This window comes from Garra rufa, chromosome 21 (genome assembly GCF_049309525.1).
Source record: "Garra rufa chromosome 21, GarRuf1.0, whole genome shotgun sequence".
In the NCBI taxonomy this organism is placed as follows: Eukaryota; Metazoa; Chordata; class Actinopteri; order Cypriniformes; family Cyprinidae; genus Garra; species Garra rufa.
In genome coordinates, this window is record NC_133381.1 from 4,353,468 (window position 1) to 4,371,455 (window position 17,988).

Sequence of the window (17,988 nt, forward strand, 5' to 3'; positions counted from 1 at the left end):
CAGATTCAATAAGAAAAGATCAGAAGCAATGAAAGAATCCCTATTGAAACCTGTTTTAGACCACAGGATTAAAAAAAAGAAAAAAAAGGTAATTGCACTTTTTCTTAAATTTTTCTCGCAATTAAGAGTTTGTATCTCACAATTCTGAGAAAATTTTTTTTTTTTTTAGATAATTACCTCTTTTATGTTTTAAATTCTATGGTGTAAAACAGGTTTCCACTGGAATTATTTTGTTGTTTGCGATCATTTCTTGATGAATTTGTCAGTATTTTTGGTTGGCTTCCATAGAATTCTCATGCGCATCCTTAATTTAACATTGAAAACAGGTAACATACAAAGTTTACAAACAGAATGCATTTGAAAAGAAGCATTTACTCAGTAAACAAGACATTTGTTTTTGCATTTTTGCATTTGTCACTTATTGCACAAAAAAAAAAAAAAACTTTCAGGTTTTGAAGATCAACACTGACCTCAGCATCCCTGAGTGTAAACGAATTGTTCATTCAAAAATGAAAATTGTGAACATATGCACTTACCTTTAGGCCATCCAAGATATGAGTTTGTTTAATTATAATAACAGTTTGGAGAAATGTAGCATTCCATCACTTGAATGGGTGCCATCAAAGGAAGCATTATGTATTATGACTATGTGATGGTTTATGGTTAAGTAAGGGATAATGTACAGGCAGCCGGTAGTTATCGCAGAAATAAGCCCCGACAGTGTGATCAGGACCCGACGCGAAGCGGAGGGTCTTGTATCACACTGAAGGGGCTTATTTCTGCGATAACTACCGGCTGCCTGTACATTATCCCGCTTATTACACGGCTACTTGCCACATAAGGAAAAAACTGGACATGAATATGAATTTGAAACCTTTTATTGGCATATTTGTTTTAAAATAACATTTTTATCCTTCCGCGAAACGATATAGTACCACGTGACTAACCTTCAAACTATGTACGTTAGTAAGACAATTTAAATAGATTAATGTCGAAATTTTCCATTGTTAATTGTGGTTGTCCAGTGTTTGTCACAAGATGGCGCCAAACGGTAATCTTTGTTGGCACGGAGGGATTTTAAACATACAAGTAGTACCGGCTATGCGTTATTACTTTGGAGCGGTGATTATTTGAAAAGAACGAACCTGCAAATGTCTCAACTGACCAATCAGAATCAAGCATTCCAAAGAGCCGTGTAATAAAATAATCTAATATATCTCTAATATATAAAATAGATCTCTTAATATTGCATTTTTTGTTCTTACAAACAAGCAGCTTTTCACATCACAAGACTAATTGATGGACTGGAGCGGTGTGGATTACATGTGGATTATTGTGATGTTTCATCAGCTGTTAGACTCTCATTCTGACGGCACCCATTCACTGCAGAGGATCCACTGGTGAGCAAGTGATGCAATGCTACATTTCTCCAAACTTTGTTCCAATGAAGAAACTATTCCTTAAATATAAAGTGCACAATCCAACACACATTTTTTTTAACTGCATTTACTCATTTCATATGGCATGTCACTTCTGATGTTTCTTCAGGAAGTTTTAGTGTGCATTCTCGTTCAAATGCCAGACATCCATTGGAGTTCGATCAGTCACTCTCAGACTCATCTAATGTTTGTAAAGCGTCTCGATCCACCACATACTGTGTGACATCAGGTAACCCGGATATGACACAGCAGCTCACAGCACTGCGGGAAACGCTCATGTCGCAGGCTTCATCCCTGTGCATAAAGACACTTTCAAGATCCAATCAATTCTACTTTTGAAAAAAAATTTTTTTTTGCACAAATAGGTTGCACAATTCATTTGTATGCATATCATGCAGTGTGTAATGACCAGAGAGCCGTAGTGTTTGTGAAATTTACCATTCATTGGTCCTCCAGTCGTAATACTCCACATCACGGCAGGTGCTGTTACCATTAAACCCCCCGACAACAACCAGCTGATCGTCCACCACCTGCAGTTTAGGGATTCAAATAACTATGTGTAACATGATAAGTATGCAACCAAAGAGAAGCTTGAAAACTGCAATTTCAGCAGAATTCTCATTACATGTCTGTATCTCACCTCAATGCCGAAGTTGCTGCGTGGGTTTATCATAGACTGTATATCATGCCAGGTGTCATTAAGAGGGTCGTAGGCCTCGGCACTTCGCAAACGAGCGGCACCATCAAAACCACCAACCTTAAAACATAAATGTGCATTTAAAATGTTGTGCAGCCATGCATGCATTTTTGAGTATGTATGTTTTTTCGATATTGTGGCTCCTTTAAACACCATATTTTGTGTTTTCATAGTACTGTGCATGTGTATGATACATAAAAAAGCATAAAAATCACTTAAAATCAAACTAAAATAAAATATAAAAAACAAACTTATTTCAAATAGTTGCAAAAGCAACATTTAGTTTAAGTTGCGTTTAATGTTTAATTTTTTTTAAAGTAAAAATAATACAAATGATGCAAAATTACAAACAAATTAACTGAAATATATAACAAAAAAATAAATAAAACTAGAAAATATAAAAATAATAAACACTTATTCAAATTCTAAAAACAAACATTAAAAAATTATAATAATATATGTGACCCTGGCCCACAAAAGTCTTAAGTAGCACAGGGTTTTGTAGCAATAGCCAAAAATGCATTATATGGGTCAAATTATTAATTTTTCTTTTATGCCAAAAAATCATTAAGATATTAATTAAAGATCATGTTCCATGAAGATATTTTGTAAACATCCTACCGTAAATATATCAAAACGTAATTTTTGATTAGTAATATGCATCGCTAAGAACTTCATTTGGGCAATTTTCTCAATATTTAGATTTTTTTGCACCCTTAGATTCCAGATTTTCAAATAGTTGTATCTCAACCAAATATTGTCCTTATTTATTCAGCTTTCAGATGATGCACACATCTTAATTTCAAAAAATGTACCCTTCTGACTGGTTTTGTGATCTAGGGTCACATTTAATTGCTACAAAAATAACAGAGATACTCACAGCATAAACTAGATTTCCATAAGTGATCACACCAACACCACTGCGCCGGCTTCTCATGGGAGCGATGAGGCTCCACTGGTTCGTTACTGGGTTAAAGCTCTCAGCTGAGAAGAGACACTCGACCCCAGTGAAACCACCACAGATATAAACCTGCCAAATGCATACAAATACAATATGACACACTGACAGTATCCAGCATGTTTTCTACAAAACTTATTGTGAATAGTAGAGTGTGGAGTCGTGGGTAAATATGCTTACCTTGCCCCGCAGTGTGGTGGCGCTGGCATCACTCCTCCGTACATTCATGGGTGCCATCATTGTCCACTGGTTGGCGTTTGTATTGTAACGTTCTGCTGTTTTTAACCGTGCAAATCCATTAAAACCTCCGATGGCATAAATGAGGCCGTCCAGGACAGCAACACTGACATAACATCGCCGTTCGTACATGGGGGCCACCTGTTGTGTAATACCAACAAATATCAACAAACATTGAAATGTAGCTCAAGTTTTGACTACTAGATTTTCGAACACTGGCCAAATACACTACAAGTCAAGGTTTTAAATGTTTTTTAAATAAGTCTCTTCTGCTCACCAAGTATGCATTTATTTGATCCAAAGAATAGAAAAAACAGTAAAATTGTAAAATATTTTTACTATTAACTTTTTTCTATTTTAATATATATATATATATATATATATATATATATATATATATATATATTGTGGCGGGAGGGGCAAACGACAGACACAGTGGGTGTGGCGTCAGGCCTCGGAGAGGCTTTTATTAAACAGAAAATAAGGGAAAGTGAGTCCATAAAGTAAAACAGTGTCCAAAATAAAAGGGGAGTCTGGTGTCCTCGGGTGCTGGGGCAGCGTGACGGAACGGTAGTGTTCAGAGGGGAAGGGTCCAGGAGAGGGGCGGAGTCCGGCGGCCGCGGGCGCTTTCCATACTAGCGCCGGGGTGCTAGGGCGGCGGCATCTCCGGCAGGCTCATCCCTCTCGAGCTGTCCGGCGCTGGGGCGGCGGCTTCTGGCGGCCTCAACCGGACCGCGGGTCCGGCGGCTCTCCAAACTCTTGTGGCGCGGGATTCCCTCTTCACCCCCTCCTGGACCCGCGAGGACACCAGCGTGCATGCACGGGGGAAAGAGACCGGTCTCCCGAGGAGAGGCGCGCTCGGGATTTAAACAGCGGCGGTGATGAGGCTTCATTTACATCAGGTGTCCCCATCACACGCCGCCAGCCCGAGCCGATTACACGCCCCTCCTCTCCCCTACACACCCACTCCCGTCGGGAGCCTGGAGAAGGGCGGCGAATACGGGACGGGGTGGTGATGAAAATTAGGGGGGCGGGCAGACGCCTCGCCACATTCCCCCCCCCAAGCGACATCCCCGTCCTAAGGTCGCCGCCCACGCAGGAGTGCTACCTTCCTCATCCAGGCTCCAGCGGTCGGAGTGGGCGGGGATTCCTCTCCAAGGCAACGCTCCCTCTCGCCGCGTACCGGAACAGGGACAGAAAAACCGGTATTAGTCGACAGCCTCAACCAACCGCAGGATAAGTGACTAACTGAAACATCACTTACCCTTCTTGCGGCTGGGAGGCCGTCTCCGTAGTTCTCCGTCCCCGTCCGGGTCTTCACGAGCTTTGGCGAGCGAGAGGGGATGACGTCATCAGGTGTTGCCCACTGCGCTGTCTAAGCCCCGCCTTGCCCGCATTCTCCACCACTGTGGCGGGAGGGGCAAACGACAGACACAGTGGGTGTGGCGTCAGGCCTCGGAGAGGCTTTTATTAAACAGAAAATAAGGGAAAGTGAGTCCATAAAGTAAAACAGTGTCCAAAATAAAAGGGGAGTCTGGTGTCCTCGGGTGCTGGGGCAGCGTGACGGAACGGTAGTGTTCAGAGGGGAAGGGTCCAGGAGAGGGGCGGAGTCCGGCGGCCGCGGGCGCTTTCCATACTAGCGCCGGGGTGCTAGGGCGGCGGCATCTCCGGCAGGCTCATCCCTCTCGAGCTGTCCGGCGCTGGGGCGGCGGCTTCTGGCGGCCTCAACCGGACCGCGGGTCCGGCGGCTCTCCAAACTCTTGTGGCGCGGGATTCCCTCTTCACCCCCTCCTGGACCCGCGAGGACACCAGCGTGCATGCACGGGGGAAAGAGACCGGTCTCCCGAGGAGAGGCGCGCTCGGGATTTAAACAGCGGCGGTGATGAGGCTTCATTTACATCAGGTGTCCCCATCACACGCCGCCAGCCCGAGCCGATTACACGCCCCTCCTCTCCCCTACACACCCACTCCCGTCGGGAGCCTGGAGAAGGGCGGCGAATACGGGACGGGGTGGTGATGAAAATTAGGGGGGCGGGCAGACGCCTCGCCACAATATATATAAACATAATTTATTTTTGTGATTTCAAGGTTGAATTTTTAGTATTGTTACTCCATTAACATGATCCTTCAGAAATCATCCTAATATTCTGATTTGCTGCTCAAAAAAAACATGCATTATTATTTGTATTATGTTGAAAACAGTAGTAGAATTTTTAAAGTTTCTTTGATGAATATACAGTTCAGAAGAACAATTTTTATCTGGAATATAAATCTTTTGTAACATAAAAAATGTCTTTATAATCAGTTTTGATCAATTTAAAGCATCCTTGCTAAATAAAAGTATTCATTTATATAATTGTTAGCCCCTCTCCTAAAAAAAAATATCTCCAAGATTTTCAATGGTATAGTGTATAATGTTACAAAAGCTTTTTATTTCAGATAAATGCTGATCTTTAGATCTTTCTATTCATCAACCTTCATCCTGAAAAAAAAATTACTCAACTGTTTTAAATATTGATAATAATAACTGTTTCTTGAACAGCAAATCAACATATTAGAATGATTTCTGAAGGATCATGTGACACTGAAGACTGTAGTGTTGATGTGAAAATGTAGCTTTGATCACAGAAATAAATTACATTTTAAAATATATTCAAATAGAAAGCACTTGTTTGAAAAAATAAAAATATTTCAAATTATTACTGCTTTTGCTGTATTTTGGATCAAATAAATGCAGGCTCGGTGAGCAGAACTAATTCAAAATATTTGGTCCAAATACATACACCATCCATAGTCATAATAATTGTTATTAGTAAAATCAAAAGCTCGAATAAGAAACAATGCTCACCTCTTGCCAAGTCATTGTAATTGGATTGAATTTCCTCACACTGCTGAAATAATGCTCGCTGTCAAAGCCACCCAGACAGTAGACAAACCCATCCAGGACCGCTAAGCCATGATAGGCTCTGGGAAGCTCATCTTCTTGAGTCACATTTACCCAACAGTCCGCTCTTGAATCATATGCCTCAACCTCATTGGTGGGATTGCTTATGCTCCACCCTCCGATGGCCAATAAGATCTCAAAGGGCAGACGTGGGCGTGACAGATGATTTACGAGCTCTGAACTGATGGGTTCCTCCATGTGGAGGTCAAAAATGACCTTCATTGCATTGATGATAATGTCTGAACATGCCTCGCTCTCCAAAACCAGTGCATTGTTTCTTACGTCATTCATGAAGTAATCTGGTGACATCAATCCCATTCGAACCTGAAAAATAAGTGAATAAAGAGTTGAAGGATTAGTTCACTTCCAGAACTAAAATATACAGATAATTTACTCACCCTCTTGTCATCCAAAATGTTCATGTCTTTCTTTCTTCAGTAATAAAGAAATTGTTTTTTGAGAAAAACATTTTGGGAATTTTCTCCATATGGTGGACTTCTATGGCGACCGTAAGTTTGAAGATTAAAAATGCAGTTTCAATGCAGCTTCAAAGGGCTCTTATCTAGCGAAACTATCCTTTTTTTATATATATATATATTACAATTTATACACTTTTTAAGCACAAATGCTCGTCCTGTCTAGCTCTGCGATGCACATGCATACTCTGGTTCAATACAGTTAGGGTATGTCAAAAAACTCCCAAATAATCTTCTCCTACAACTTCAAAATCATCCTACATCGCTGCAGAAGTACCAACCCAGTGTTTACAAAGTGAATGTAGGATGATTTTGAAGTTGGAGGAGAAAATGAGATGGAAGTTTTTCGACATACCAGAACGCAGAGCTAGACAAGACAAGCATTCTTGGTTAAAAAGTGTATAAATTGTAAATTGTTTCTTCCTTGTCTGGGATCATTTAGAGTCCTTTAAATCTGCATTTAAACTGCATTTTGAAAGTTCAAACTCGCGGGCACCATACAAGTCCACTATATGGAGAAAATTCCTGACATGTGTTCCCTTTAAAAAAACTATTTCCTTACAACTGAAGAAAGAAAGACATGAACCACTTGGAAGACAAGGAGGTGAGTAAATTCTCTGTACATTTTAGTTCTGGAAGTGAACTAGTCCTTTAAAACCAAATGTGACCAACAGAAATAGGCAGCTGCCTTAAGTTTGTAAGTTAAATCAGCTTAAAATTACAAGTCATTTTAACTTATTACAATCAAAATTAGTTGAATTAACTTGTGAGTTTAAATGACTTAAGTTGACATAACTTAACATTTTAAGGCAGCTGCTAAACTTAAGATTTTAAGTTGAAACTGGTGAAATTTTTTTACAGTGTGGGAGATGAATTTGTATCTCTGTCTTACCTTTGAAAGAAGCACAGCAATGTGTTTTCTCCTGTCTTCTGGAGCACGACCAATCCAGTGAAGGATGGCCTCAAAAACCAACTCCTCCTTTCTGACATTCAGCTCATCCTGAGCAATTATCTCCTCTAGATGTCCCAGCGGGAGTTCCAGGAACTCCTCAGATACTCGCACCATGTCCTCAAAGTGCTGCAGTATGTAAAGCGCTGCTTTACGGTGGAGATTTGAGCAGGAGTGGAATTGCTCTGTTAGTATGCAGGTGCCAATGCAGTTCTCTGGGCATAAGTTTGCCTCTAAGAAATGGCAGCAGGCATCTATTAGCTCTGAGATTAAAAACTGATCAGCCGCCACCAAGAGCTCCGACACGTTCTCTTCAGTAATGAGGACAGGTCTTGCGTATGCATATTGAATAACAAGAGACATGGTGTCCGAGGACAATCCTGGAATATCGTAGGATTGTTCATCCATGTTGGTCCATTGGGTGGAGAAAAGCGTCCTGTGGAGCAGATTTGAAGATAAAACACTTCTGAAAATAACGCTTCTCTATAAAACATTGTGCAAAAGTGTCTATTCTCACCTAAAATAAGGACTGCAGCCACAAAGGATGATCTTGTGCACTTTGAAATTTTTGCCCTGAACCTTGATTACGACGTCAGTGTGTTCGCCATGTAAGCGAACATCATTAAACACATTAAAAGCTGTGTCGCTTATTTTGTGCTCCATGTCCTCTAGTTTAAAATCTCAACAACTCAAACTGATCAAACTCTGACTGAAGTATCTTGATGTTTAGAGAACTCTGTGGAGAGCCAGTGCTGATGAGAATCTTTGTGACATCATAGATGAGAACTTATTGCTCAACATTCTAATCTGGTTTGGTTTTATTTAAATCCTCATAGGCTTTTAAAATAATGTTACTTCAAAAGTAAACATTGAAAAATGGTATCATTATCATTAAATGTTAACATTAAATCACTGATGAATAAAATATTGCAAATGAGTGCACTTTTATATTTTCATGGAATATTCAGAAAATCTCTGTTATTCGCAATACTACAAAAAATGCTTTGGAAAGTATATTTCAATAATTTAACAAAGACATTCACACATTCATGGTTCTCTGATATTGTTTAATGGTCACATGACATGCATATAAACAAATACTTTATAATTTATATTAAATATGTGGTATAGACCAGCAGTCAAAAGTTATTTAACAGTACATTTATGTTTTTAAAAGAAGTTTCTTCTGCTCACCAAACCTGCATCTGTTTTTGATCCAAGTACAGCAAAGACAGTACAATTTTGAAATCTTTTTATTATTTAAAATCTATTTAAAAATGTTCTAGTTGTTCTAGTTGAATATATTTTTAAATATAATTTATTCCTGTGATATCAAAGCTGTGACTGCATCATTACTCCAGTCACATGATCCTTTAGGGCAGGATCAGGACAGGACAGGACAGAACAGGATGTGACATGTGGCCAAGTATGGTGACCACAGTAATGTCTGTTGCCTGCATGAGTACAGTGATCTTGCTGCTGCAACACGTATTCTGCTCCATCACAAACGATTTAATCAAAACTAACATAGTACCAACAAAATGCAAATAAGAGATTTCTTGCAGTGTCATTGATTATAACAAAGGTTTTTTTTGAAAATGCAAAACTTAAATCACTGATAGACCCTACTTGGCTTGTTTCACTGACAAAATAATAATAATAATAAAAATAAACCCTGAGGAGTTTAGTAAGATTATATTGGTAAAACACATTTTATTCTTTCTCTCTTTTTATTCTCCCTCTTTTATTCCTTTCTGGGTTTCTAAAGCACAGCCTGTAAAATGAGTCTCTATGAGAACAGAGAGGAGGAGGAGGATGTTCACATACATGAAGAAGCATTTTCCAGTGTGTCTATGAAGAGTGATGAGTCCATAGATAAACCCCCTAATTTCAGTGATAAAAAAGGGTCCTCTGACCCTGAGTGAGTATAAATCTCGTACTTGGGTAAAGCTCTACATTATATGTCCGTTATTCATATTATCTGTCCATCAGCTTCTACAGTGCATTATTTCAACTACAGTATGTAGAAAATTCTTTCAGTCATACAACACAACCCTGTGTGACTCCATTTGTGATGTCAGGAAATCAACAATACCCAATTAGCATATATAGTATGAATCATATGAGATAGACGTAAGAACATCGACAGATATTTTCTAAAATATAAAGTTTGCAAAGGCTTTTTAGTAGATTCTCAGTCATTAAATTAGTGTCAAGTTAAAGAAGCTTGTCTAGACAGCTAGACGGACACTTTGAACTATATGAACACCTCCGTGTGAATGTCATGTCATATTATGGGCGTTTTTAATGTTTTTTTTTGTTTTTTGTTTTTTTACAATTTGTCTATTCATCTCAATGTCTCTGCAGGGTTAAGAAACATAATGTGGTCAGATCACCGATGTTCCTTCAGACTTGCTTTGTGTCACACTTCATCAGACAGAGAGTCAGAGACCAGCACAAAACCAGCTGAGAGGTTATTTGAGGGAATCAAGCTAGAAGAGAATCAAACCCTTCTGAACAGGATCTACACACAGCTCTACATCATAGAGGGAGAAAGTGAAGGAGTGAATGAAGAACATGAGGTTTTACAGATGGAGAAAACAGACAAAACACAAGACACTCCAATATATTGCAATGGCATCTTTGAACCCTTACATCAACCAGGATTTTTGGAGAAAGATAAAATCAAGACTGTTCTTACTAAAGGCATCTGTTTCTGTGCAGAAGTTCGTTCTGGACTGGACTGAGGGAAAAGCCAATCAGGATGTAGATTTCATGTTTGTGCTTCCATTTCGAGAGCTGAACTTGATTAAAGATCACCAGTACAGTCTTCACAGACTTCTGCTGGACTTTCATCCTGAACTTCAAGATCTGGACTCAAAGATTTATGAAGAATGTAAAGTTGTTTTCATCTTTGATGGTCTGGATGAAAGCAGAATGACACTGATGTTTACAGATGATAAGAAAGTTTGTGATGTGAATAAGTCTTCATCAGTGGATGTGTTGATGTAAACCTCATCAGAGGAGATCTGCTTCCCTCTGCTCTCATCTGGATCACCTGCAGACCAGCAGCAGCCAATCAGATCCCCTCAAAATACATCAACCGTGTGACAGAAATTCAGGGATTCAATGAGCCTCAGAAGGAGGAATATTTTAGGAAGAGAATCAGTGATGAACATCAAGCTGACAGAATCATCTCACACATTAAAAGATCAAGAAGCCTCCACATCATGTGTCACATACCTGTCTTCTGCTGGATCTCAGCCACTGTGCTTCAAAACCTCCCGAAACAAGATGACAGTGCAGAAATCCCTCAAACTCTGACGGAAATGTACATCCACTTCCTTCTGACTCAGATCAACATGAGGGATCAGAAGTATGATGAGAGAGATCCAGAGAAACTGCTGAAGTCCAACAGAGATGTGATTGTGAAACTCGCTGAACTGGCTTTCAATCAGCTGATGAAGGGCAATGTGATGTTCTATGAGGAGGACCTGATTGAGAGCGGCATAGATGTGACTGACACCTCAGTGTATCCTGGGATTTGCACTGAGATCTTTAAGGAAGAATTAGTGTTTCATCAGAGGAAAGCCTACTGCTTCATTCATCTGAGCTTTCAGGAGTTTCTAGCTGCTTTCTATCTGTTTTACTGCCATGTAGTGAAGAATGAGGAATCACTGAAGTCCATTCTGAAAATAAGATACCAGCGGTACAGTCGAAAAAACTGTCTGTATCAGTTACTAAAAGCAGCAGTTTATAAATCCTTACAAAGTGAAAATGGACACCTGGATCTTTTTCTGCGGTTCCTGCTGGGCGTCTCACTGGAGTCCAATTAGAGACTCTTACAGGATCTACTGACACAGACAGACACAAACAGCACTGAGGCTATCATGAGAGCCACACTGTACATCAAAGACAAAATCAAAGGTGATCAAAGTCTCTCAGCTGACAGTTGCATTAATCTGTTCCTCTGTCTGCTGGAAATGAAGGATCAGACTCTGTACAGAGAGATTGAGGAGTCTGTGAAATCAGAGAATCACTCAGTGAATCGACTATCTTCTTCTCACTGCTCAACAATCGCCTACATGATTCAGATATCAGAGGAGGAGCTGGATGAGCTTGATCTGAGGAAATATAACACATCAGATGAGGGTAGTAAGAAACTGATACCAGCTGTGGTGAACTGCACAAAAGCTTTGTGAGTATTAGTTAATGTGATTGAATATTAAATTTCAGTTTCAGTGAAAATTGCCATCCTGTAAATCTGCAAGGTAACATTTTAGTATAGGGACCAATTCTCACTGTTAACTAGGTGCTTATTAGCATGACTATTAATAACATATTGGCTATTTATTAGTATTTATAAAGCACACATTCTGCATGACCCAATGCCAATACCTAAACTCAACAACGGCCTTACTATTAATAAGCAACAAGTTAATTTGAGGCAAATGTCATAATTAAAGTATGACCATCTGTGATAATTAAGTAAAACTGTCACCAGCCTTTATGTAAGTTGAAAATGTGTTCATTACAGAGCTACACACATGGCATGCAGAAGAAAGATATAAACTCACTGAAACAAGGATATTTTATTAATTTTATTAATCTCTTTTTTTTGTTTCATAGGTAAATCATGGCTACCCTTTAGTTATATGGCTATTCTTCATTGTAATGAAATCATGGGAACAAATTGCAATGTGCAAATGAAGGAATGATTTAATAAATTAAAAATTAATACCCTTAACCCTTAACTCAGGGGTTTGTTGAAGCACCTGTAGCAAGCCTTTTTAGGTATAATGCGACAAGCTTTTTGCACCTGGATTTGCATTTTTCTGCCATTTTTCTCTGTAGATCTAGCTCTGTCAGGTTGAATGTCATTATGGAGTATAGAGTGTGGCTTGAAAAAAAAAAATAAAGCACTTTAACATAAAGCTGCAAAATAATTATTAAAAATATATTTAATATTTAGAATATTTAAAACCAACTTTATCCTAAATAGATACTCTTCTTTACTGAACACAGTTTTATTTTTTGCTGTAGACTTGCTGACTGTAATCTCACTGATGAGTGCTGTGAAAGTTTGACTTCATATTTATAATCATCAAATTCACTAAGAGAGCTGGACCTAAGTAACAATGAGTTGCAGGATTCAGGAGTAAAGCTACTGTCTGATGGACTGAAGAGTCCACACTGTCAACTCAACATACTGAGGTAAGAAAAAACAAATGATTGTTAACTTTATTGTGAAATTAAAGATGCCCTTTGCTCTGATCATGATTTCCTGTGACGTTGCAATACATCAGCAGACCCCACTGTTTTCTAAAGAAATAATTCACCCAGAAAGAAAAAAAAAACTTTGTTATTATTAGCTCCCTCTCATGTTGTTCAAAACCTTTATAAATCGTTTGATTTAAAGCAGAGTTACAGGAATCTAAACACTCATTTGTGTCAATCAGTGACCTCCTGGCTTTACAGAACAAAGACCAGCATCTTTTCTTAGGGAAACAAATTAGTTGACTTTACAGTTCCCAGCAGATATGAACAAAAACTTAGATGGTGCAACAGGTAACAATTTTACGCACCACTTAAATTGCATTTTGGGTCCAGCCTTGTCTTACCAGGTGTACGTCCAGCTGGTGCGATCTCCGAATGCGAGGAGAGTAAAGATAGATAGCTCCTAATGCATATTTCCATATAAATGCACGGCTAATTCGTTGTTTTGTCGCAAGTGAAAAACAATATTAACCTTCTAGTTGTAAAAAGAGCCTAAGCCTAATATTTCGTCCTATGGAGTCCATTCGCATTCGGAGATCAACACTTCTTGACTGACAAGACGGCGGAAACTCAAACAGTGAAAGTGAGTTGTTCAAAACTTTTCTTTTTAGTAAACTCTGTGTACACAAACAATGTTCTCAATGCTGGAGTTCATGTGTAGAGACCCAGGCGATACTTCGAGGAAAGTTTCATGGTGTGTCGAGCCCTCTTAGTGTTGTAAAAATATCGATTTTGATGCGCTCAAAGTAATGCCCCTAGTACTCCCATTCACCGGCCATTGACCACAAAACGAAATCACGGTCAATCTCAAAAACGGCTTGTTTGTCGTAATTATGCTTTTAGATATAAGTTTGTCTCGTTTACAGTAAAAAAAAAAAAAAAAAAAAAAAAACAGCCCAGGTTGCATTTTGGCAATAGTTATCCTTTAAAACACTTTTTTCTTACTGGTGAAAATGAGATGGTCAAATCAGTTTACTCTCAGGTACATAGCAGTGTAAGATTCACAGTGAACATTACTACATAACTCTCGTCAACGTAGTCCATATCAACAACAAAAATATATCTTGACTCCATATAGGCTAGTGGTTATTTTGGGGACTGTTTTTTTTAATGAAGTTTGTGTTTCCATATGAAGTCTAGAAACATTTTATTAATTCCTTTAGCGGTAGAGTCATAAACGAATAGAGAAAGAGAAGGATAAACAAAGCAAGATAAGCCTTCTGCTTTGGACAAAAATTCCCCTTCAATAAAGTGAAAGGTCTCTTTGGAGCCAAAGGTTAAAGATCGGTTGCAGAGTTGTTGTTCTTTTTTTATTACCTTATTTTACAAACTACAACTAAAACATATACAAATATAACAAGACATCCAAATAAAATAAAATAAATAAAAACAACAACAACAACAACAACAACAACAAAAAATACAAATAAAGGGTTTACAATTTACATTTTAGATATAAATATATAAAGATACAATTTGGGGGGAAAAAAGACAGAATAAATACAACCAAATGTAAATATTCAAAATCATAATGTATATAATTTCACTTTTCAATCAACTTTAACTTTTAATAATACAATTGTATCTTTACATTTTTTACTATTGATGCATTGCACTCTTAAGACTTAAAACTCTTAAGAGAAACTATATATGAATGAAAATCATAAAAACCTTTAAACAAGGTTTAGAATTATTTCTTCTTTTATGAATATTAAATTTTCCAAATAAAATCATCAGATTCGGTTGCCTTGTTGTTCAAACCGGAGATTTTGGGTTATGACGTCGGAGTGCGCGCTCTTTTTCCATGCTTCTGATTGGCCAACATGGCTTTACGGTTAGCGTTATATCGCCACCTGTTGGTTGGCATGCTCTTGACACCAATTTATAGCGTGTTTTTGCGTTTTCAGTGGATGAGATTTTTTTTTTCAAAACGAAGGAGGAAAAAATCCCGTTTATATAAATACCCGCGTGTGTACGCTAGGCCTTTATTATTACACAGATCAGCCGTTTCTTACCTGGGTGCAGAGAAACTAAGTAAGGAATGATCTATTGTTTATTAAAGGGGAGGGGTTGGAGTACATATTACGTATATGCAGTGTGGAAATTGTGTTTACATCATCCAGTCTGGGTGCTTATGAAACATTTAAACTTTACTGCACTGCATGTGTTTGTTTAGAAGGATGTTTTATGTTCTTTTGCGTTGCCAAAATTATATACCCCTCTCTTAGATCAATGGTACATTCCCCAGGTGTTGCAGCAGTCCCTGTCTGTCTGCAGGAAACAACCCGGAGAGAGGTATGTGTGACTGTTCATGGACAACTCAAACAAGCTCCTGTTTGAGTATATTAAATAGAGAGATTACAATGAGATCGGAACAAAATTTAATGTTGTTGAACCTGTTGTGTGTTAAATTAAAGGTTTTTCATGTTCAGTACAACATATAAACTTGTATCGCTTTAAATACGTAACGTTAATTGTGGCGTATTTTACGCACGATATAACATCTTAAGTGTTCGTTTTTATACATGTATGAAGCGTCTTGGTAATGTTTATCTGAGTCTTTTGCTGCCTTCGTGTGCTATCGGAAATTTGAATGCAATGAAATTTGAACAGGAAGTCGTGGTTACCAGCTCGCTTTCAAGTGTTTTGTTATCGGAAAGAATAAAATGTTGCATCCCGGTTTTACAATCATTCACTGCGCTAGACAGTCCGATTGCTCACTATTTTGGAATTTCTGTCAAATAACTACATGCTTATTTCACGGTTTACCAAATATACATTATGCTTGCAATGATTATTAAAATATAGTCTATAAATATGCACTATTTTAGCGAAAAGAGAAGGTGACGTAGCCTAGTTGTTGTGGATATAAAACAAATAAAGAATAGCGTTGTTGTCGCCTCCACCGTGTTTCAAGTTTATGGCCCGCCCAACCTGGAAACTGGTATCAAAATTATCTCTTAGTTTCTCAGTAGTAAATAGGCCGGAGGAAACTCTACTTTATGATAACTCCGATAGCTAGTAAAGGCAGCTTAATACTTCTGATAGCAAGTGAAGGCGGCATAATTCCATTCAGTTTTGATTAAACTGTTGATTGATTCCGATTCGTTCCTACAGAGTGAAATCCGTGCCAGTAACTTGCGGTGCATTTTAGGTAATGTAGTTCATGACTTATAACGTGTTACATTGTTTAAGGAGAAAATGAGGTACATTAATCTTATTAGAGGTTTAACCTTTACAAGTTTGTGCAGTTTCCATATAGTCAATGATGCATATGAGAGTCACTTTGTGGCATAAGATGGTTTTGTTGGCATTGAGTGCTACATCAAGTTTCTTGGTTAAAATAATTAAACGAATCCTGTATGGAGAGGAGTCTTATTTAGTGATGTTACATGAAAGACATAACAATTTGAATTTTCCCATTTTGTATATTAATATATGGTTTGGTGTTTCAAGACAAAATGAGTCCAGTGTAGTAAATTCATTTTATCACCAGAGGTCTCTGTCACCCCTTTATTGAAATGCACTCTTACTATGTGAGACAAGACAACTCAATATTCACATAGAACTAATTTAATGTTTATTCAGCAGTAAATTACAACTTTTTTTCAGCTATGCGTGCCGGATTAAGTGTCATTTGTCCATTAACCGCAACAGAGAAAGTGAGGGGAAATTAAAAAATTTGATTCTGAAATACTTTAAAAAAAAAATATACAGTTACTACTACTATTGGATTCCTACTTCGTGTTGAAACCTTTGAACTAGTTTATATCAAGTTTTGTTTATATCGAAAGGAATGATGTGGAAAAACACCAGGAGAGAAATGTTTGTGAATAATGTGAGCTGGTCTAAAATGTGTTTAGCAATCTCTTATGAAGAATCTCTTTTTCCTCAAATGGATTCATGCACTCAGGTTTCCTTTATTTGCAGTTTCATAACCCTTTGAACTTTGATATGGATTGACAAAAGCGTATTTGCTTGTTGTCTTTCAGATGATACTTTCTTTTAACAGTTTTAGTACTGTGTGGGTCAGTGTATGTAGTGAAAAAATGTACAGGTTTACTGAAACTGATATAGCATAATGTTTCATTCTGTAGTTTCATTCTGTATATTTACATATGTATATTGTGTTATTTTCCTGTTTTGTGTAATTTTAGTAGAGAAGACAGAGGGGGATGAGAATGCTGTGTGTCTATGAAAAGTGATGCATCCATTCCATTGGAATATGACCTAATCTCAGTGATTGAGCAGTGACCTCTGACCCTGAGTGATTACCATTTGATTTCAAACATTCAAGGAGATATTTAAATATTTGAAAGCATGAAATCGTATTCCATATGAACCTTTTCAGCAAAGCTCGAAAAAAATGCTATTGCAACTCCCAGTGACAAACCAAAGGCAACAGTGCCAAAGAAATGGCGATTGCTTGGACAGGCAGTAGAAGTCTTGCCTTTGATGACTGAGATATGTCAAGGTCTCAGGGCTCCAGACTGCTACTAAAACGGTCAGATTTGCAACCAAAGATATAAATGTGCGAATTTATATTTTTGCTATATAAATCTACATTTTATGACTTAACAATATGCATGTAATGCCTATTTTCCTGCTTCTTTTGTGATCACATCATTTATGTTGGCGTAATAAACTGAGACAATGTACATCAAAATTTTAGTGGAAAATTGTTCTCCTCTCTGCCGAACACCAGTGTTAACGGCACACCTGCTAATGAAAAAGCAGGCTTCAGTAGCAGCATGTGAGAGATCGAACTGACAGATATGTGTGAAGTAAAGTGCAGAAAAGCAGTGGCTATTTCATGCATGACTTGAACAATCTACATCAGGTACTGCTGTCAGCTGTGTGGATGTTAATATTGTTAACAAATCTTGTTAAGAATCGCTACTAATATGACTTCTTATTATCTAGCGCTATAGTCTATGTGCTGTGTTCTGTTAACATGTGAAATTCATATTATTTGTAGCACACTGAGTTTAATAAACAGTATCGTCATTAC

At 38.1% G+C, this 17,988-nt stretch overlaps 1 protein-coding gene and 1 pseudogene across 1 annotated transcript; one reads left to right on the forward strand and one right to left on the reverse strand.

The window, feature by feature from the left end:
- Nucleotides 1-1,600: 1,600 nt before the first annotated feature.
- klhl10a (kelch-like family member 10a) lies at nucleotides 1,601-8,363 on the reverse strand. The gene is made up of 8 exons (XM_073827301.1): nucleotides 8,218-8,363; nucleotides 7,644-8,136; nucleotides 6,180-6,599; nucleotides 3,275-3,472; nucleotides 3,017-3,166; nucleotides 2,080-2,196; nucleotides 1,878-1,969; nucleotides 1,601-1,733 (listed from the first exon to the last, which is right to left on the reverse strand). The coding sequence occupies exons 1-8, from the start codon at nucleotides 8,361-8,363 to the stop codon at nucleotides 1,601-1,603; spliced, it is 1,749 nt and encodes a 582-aa protein (XP_073683402.1).
- A 1,118-nt stretch (nucleotides 8,364-9,481) lies between these two features.
- LOC141296247 (NLR family CARD domain-containing protein 3-like) lies at nucleotides 9,482-11,902 on the forward strand (annotated as a pseudogene).
- Nucleotides 11,903-17,988: the final 6,086 nt, after the last annotated feature.

Excerpts from the sequence above, each read along its gene's own strand:
- klhl10a (XM_073827301.1), bottom strand. The coding sequence starts at position 8,363 with ATGGAGCACAAAATAAGCGACACAGCTTTTAATGTGTTTAATGATGTT. Across the intron at positions 6,600-7,643 it reads TTGCTGTGCTTCTTTCAAAG|GTTCGAATGGGATTGATGTC; the intron begins GTAAGACAGAGA and ends CTTATTTTTCAG. Across the intron at positions 3,167-3,274 it reads CCACCACACTGCGGGGCAAG|GTTTATATCTGTGGTGGTTT; the intron begins GTAAGCATATTT and ends TGCATTTGGCAG.